Source organism: Orycteropus afer, unplaced genomic scaffold, assembly GCF_000298275.1.
Source record: "Orycteropus afer afer isolate SDZICR_OR568_19922 unplaced genomic scaffold, OryAfe1.0 scaffold00087, whole genome shotgun sequence".
Classification (NCBI taxonomy): Eukaryota; Metazoa; Chordata; class Mammalia; order Tubulidentata; family Orycteropodidae; genus Orycteropus; species Orycteropus afer.
Window position 1 is genome coordinate 3,278,894 of NW_006921674.1, and position 4,839 is coordinate 3,283,732.

General features: G+C 34.4%; 1 protein-coding gene across 1 annotated transcript in view; it reads right to left on the reverse strand.

Annotated features, from left to right (window-relative positions):
- MMS22L (MMS22 like, DNA repair protein) overlaps positions 1–4,839 on the reverse strand; it is a 191,066-nt gene that overhangs the window by 860 nt on the left and 185,367 nt on the right. The window contains exons 23-24 of the mRNA XM_042781136.1: positions 2,477–2,573; positions 760–927 (exon numbers count right to left, since the gene is read on the reverse strand). Coding sequence (XP_042637070.1) covers positions 760–927; positions 2,477–2,573 — 265 coding nt within the window. The remainder of the gene's footprint in view (positions 1–759; positions 928–2,476; positions 2,574–4,839) is intronic.

Below are 4,839 nucleotides of genomic sequence, written 5' to 3' on the forward strand. Positions count from 1 at the left end.
CAAACAACAACAACAACAGGGTAGTTCACACAAGGACTATCTGTTTTTTTCAATTACACTTGAAGACCACTCAGAGAAGTCTGATGTTAGCTAAACACACACACACACACACACACACACACACACACATATTTATGCTATAATTAAAATATTTTGATTCTTTAACAAAGTTTGGAACATAGGAATTCTAGTGTGAATATTGACCCTACTCAAACAATATTTTTAGGAGTTACAATTATTCTAAACAGTCTGGAACAATCTGCTGTTGGGTTATAAAGCCTATAAGAAAAATAAAGCCTCGTTACCTATTTTTGACCAAAACTCATAGACACTATTTCACCAGATACACACAATATAGCTGATTCAATAAACTGAGGATGCCTCAAAAATCTATGATTTGTCACTGTGGCTTTTATATGAAAACAAGACACTGAGCGTTCTGCAGACCACTTCCCAATGAGGAACAATGAATGTGTTTTGAGCAACAGCAGCACAACCGAAGTAAACAAATCGCCTTCTAACACAGTCACTTTGAAAGGAACAATATGTGAATGGTGTCAGTTCTGCTAAGTGTACTGATAAGTTGAATTACTTTCTTATACTTTAGAAAACTGGTAACAATCACAGTTATTGAAACAGTATTTTTCAAGTCAAAGGAACACACCCCAAATTTTGGGGAATGAGAAAATAACTTGTATAAAATGAGTCTAGATTTTATAATCACTGCTCCAAAGAGCATGATCATATCAGCAAACCTACCTTTGTGCAATATTTTTACCAAGACCACATTTCAGCTCTGAATCCTTCAGAGACTGGGTGAGGGTAGAAATCAAGCAGATAACAACTTGCTGGTCCAATGTTGCTACTGTTCCTAAGATGCTGTAAACCTGGTAACTGTATCGCATACCATAATCCTGGATAAACAGCCTGAAAGTAAAACAGGTTACTTAGGATTGATTACTGTGGAGCCATTTCTTGGGCTGGTATCTACATGACAATGAGCTGTAACCTGAACACAGGAAAGATAACTTCATGTACGATAACTGTAAGAATCTAAATGAAATATGAAGATTATCTGTAACACTTTAAAATAAGGAAAAGAAATTATTTACTTCAGTGAGCCACAAAGAAAGAGATGGCATCGACAGTGAAGGGGAATGAGTTGGAAACCCAGACCGGGGAAATAAAATGAAAAAGTCTAACCTCAGGAACATTTCTACTATCTTCTTTATCTATAAATCTGAGTGGTAGGGGGGTATGGAAGAGATTGTACTGTGGTTGCTAGGTGCCATCGAGTCAACCCTGACTCATACAGAGCCTATGTACAACAGAAACCTATTCATAAAGTTTTCAATGGCCAATTTTTTTCATAAGTGGATGGCCTCATCTTTCTTCCCAGTCTGTCTTAGTCTGGAAGCTCTGCAGAAACTTATTTACCATGGGTGTCCCTGCTGGTATCTGAAACAACAGTAGCAAAGCCTTGGGCCTCACAGCAACACACAAACCACCACAGCATAACAAGCTGACAAATGGTGGATACGGAAGAAACTAAGAGGGAGAAAAAAGAATCACATTTCCAAGTTATTTTTCAAACCTTCTTCTATCTAGATGAATAAAACTATTTTTATGAGTAAAGTAAATTATTCAGATTATATTTTTATGTTTCTTAAGTAAACTAGAGACTTTACACTCCTAGAAGGACTTTATAAATAAGAATGCTATATTTTACCCTTACAATTTCTGTAGATAACAAATGCTTAATCTTTGTCATATAAAATCCTTTTCTTCCCTCCTAGGTCTTTACATGTTCACAAATCCACTATTAACAAGTGATCACATTTTAAATAAATTGTAAACACTTGACCAGTGCCAATTATATGATGAGATTAGAAACTGAGGAGTCAAAGATCCAACACAGAATGAAGGAAATGGGTCCAAGTTATTTATCATGGTAGTGATAAGGTAGAAATATGCATTATAAAAGTGAACTGGTAAAAACTGTGAGAAAGAAAGAAAGAAACAAACAAAACAAAACAGAAATTGTTCCTCAAGTTATACTATAATTCTTACTCCCAATAGGTCCACTCTTACAGTGTCTAGATTATTTAACCAAGTAAGAAAATCACTCGCCTGAACTTCTACACTGGATCCCATCTCATATGTTTAGCAAGCTCTGAAGGCCTGTGCACCTGTCATCATGCCTCAACTTTCCCACTTTCTCTCTCAACTATCTGTAAAATTCTTCCTTACTAAATTTTAAAGTAATTTTAGTCAACTCACTTACCTTTTTCCCTGGTACTTTTATCTTTTAATAAAACAACACAATGTAACAAACCTTTGCCAAAAATGCAATAATCAAAATGCTATAAACAAGTAGTAACACATTATGTTTTGGATAATTAGTTATTTAAAAAACATGTTGGCTGTCAAATGGCTGGCAAAAGTCTTCCTGCCAGTTGGCATATTTTCCAGTTACCTAAACACTGAAGTCAGCTGGGTGGCAGGTTCTCCTTCTGACCCCAATTGGCAGGTTTTTACCATGTACTGCAGGTTCTCTGTGGCCAGCCTTTTAACTAGGAGGAAAAATTACAGCATTACACACTGTGTCTGAATTGACCATCTGGATCCTCATTTTTAGGAACACTCTTGATTTAAAAAAAAAATGTTTTCTTAGAGTATGCACATGCTTTTTCGTCAGTTTTCAAAATGAAATAGTTATGAGTTTTTGTTTTGTTTTAAAGCCTACCTACCTTCCATTTTAAGAAAATGTAAAACATGAAAAAAAAAATCTATTTTTACATCCTTAAAATGGAAATAATTCATATGTTTCTCTCTTGGATAGTAGTGTATATTAAAAACCACTATAACATTCCAATCCTGCAAACACTATTGCATAAGAAAGCATTTAAAGACAGGTAGATTTAATTGTTTTTATCTCAAAAGCATATTTCCCAACTTTTAACCAAATATATAAGTAGTAAACTAGATACCACCACCAATTTTACTTTCACTTAAAATTATATTAAAACCCTCAACTCTTTGTGATGCTATTAAATCTTTTTAACAAAATCCTTTAAAATTGGTGATCTGTTAAAAAAAAAAATGAATAAAGAATGTAGGAAATCCAACATGTCCAAATACTACTAAATTTTCGTCATGTTATTTTTGACACATTAAGTAGCTGAAAGGAGGTTTGGTGGCATAGTGCCTAAGGCATTTCACTGCTAACCAGAAGGCTGGCGGTTCAAACCCACCAGCCACTCCCTGGAAGGAAGGTTGGGCAATCTACTTCTGTAGTGATACTGCCTCTGAAACTCAAGGAGGGGTCGCTCTGAGTTGGGTCCAACTTGACGGCAGTGTTTTGTTTTTTTTTTTAACTAGCTGAAAAAGTGCTTTCTCCAAGGATAACAAAATTTTCAGAAACCAAAATCCATTACAGCAGAAGCACTAAATATATGATGAACTTAATAAATATTCAATAGTAATGTTTTCCATGGCATGGGGATAGTGGGTAAAAAACATATAGCATGTGTGCCTTAATTGAGCAAAACTTTTTATATGAGATGTACTCCTAGGACCAGTATCACTGGTTATTCTTAAAAGATGTCTTCCTTAAGAAACAAACAAAAAGGTCTACAGAGAAAGTACCAGAACATGAATAGCCTTTCTAGACTATTAATATTCAGTATTTTTAAAATAAGAGATGTATTGAGATATAATTCACATATCATAAAAATCAATCTTTTAAAGTGTGCAATTAAGTGGTTTTTAGTATATTCAATATTATACTATAATGTATATATTTAGTATATACAATATTTTAGTATATTCAAATTATCCAATTTCAGAACATTTTCATCACCCTTCAAAAAAAATCTTGTACTCATTAGCAGTCATTACCACTCCTACCTCCCTCATCCCCAACTCCCTACTTATCTACATTGTCTCTATGAAGTTACCTGTTCAGGACATTTCATATAAATGGTATCTACAACATAGGTCTTCTATGACTGGCTTCTTACATGTAGCCTAATGTTTTGAGTTTTAGCCATGTGCTTGTAGCATGTATCAGTGCTTCATCCCTTGTTATGGTACATAATATTCCACTGTATGCATATACCATTTTATTTATTTATCCATTCATCAGTTGATGGACATTAGGTCGTCCCACTTTTGGCTATTATTAATAATGCTACTATAAACATTGGTATTCAAGTTTTTGTAAATCGTTTAACTTCTCTAGTGTGTGTGTGTGTGTGTGTGTATATATATATATATATATATATGGAATTGCTAAGTTACATGGTAACTCTAGGTTTAAGCATTTGAGGAACCAGCAGCCTGTTTTTCAATTTACATTCATATCAGCAGTAAAAGGTATATGCAATGAGTAAGTCGTTCTCCAGTGTTATTTCTGTCACCAAGGTCAAATTTTCCAATTACTGGTGATTCTTCTTTGTTTCCAACTTTTGCATTCCTATCACTAGTGATAAGTAACACATCTTGGTTGCATGTTCGGTCAATTTCAGACTGCAGTAGTTGAAAATATCTTCAATTTCCTCATCTTTTGCTTTGGTAGCTGGTGCATAAATTTGAATAATAGTCATATTAACTGGTCTTCCTTGTACACGTAAGGATATTATCCTACTACTGACAGCACTGTACTTCAGGAGAGATCTTGAAACATCTTTTGTGATGATGAATGCCATGCCATTCCTCTTCAATTTGTCATTCCCAGCATAGTAGATCATATGGTTGCCTGATTCAAAATGGCCAAAACTGGTCCATTTCAGCTCACTAATGCCTAGGATATCAATCTTTATGTGTTCCATTTCATTT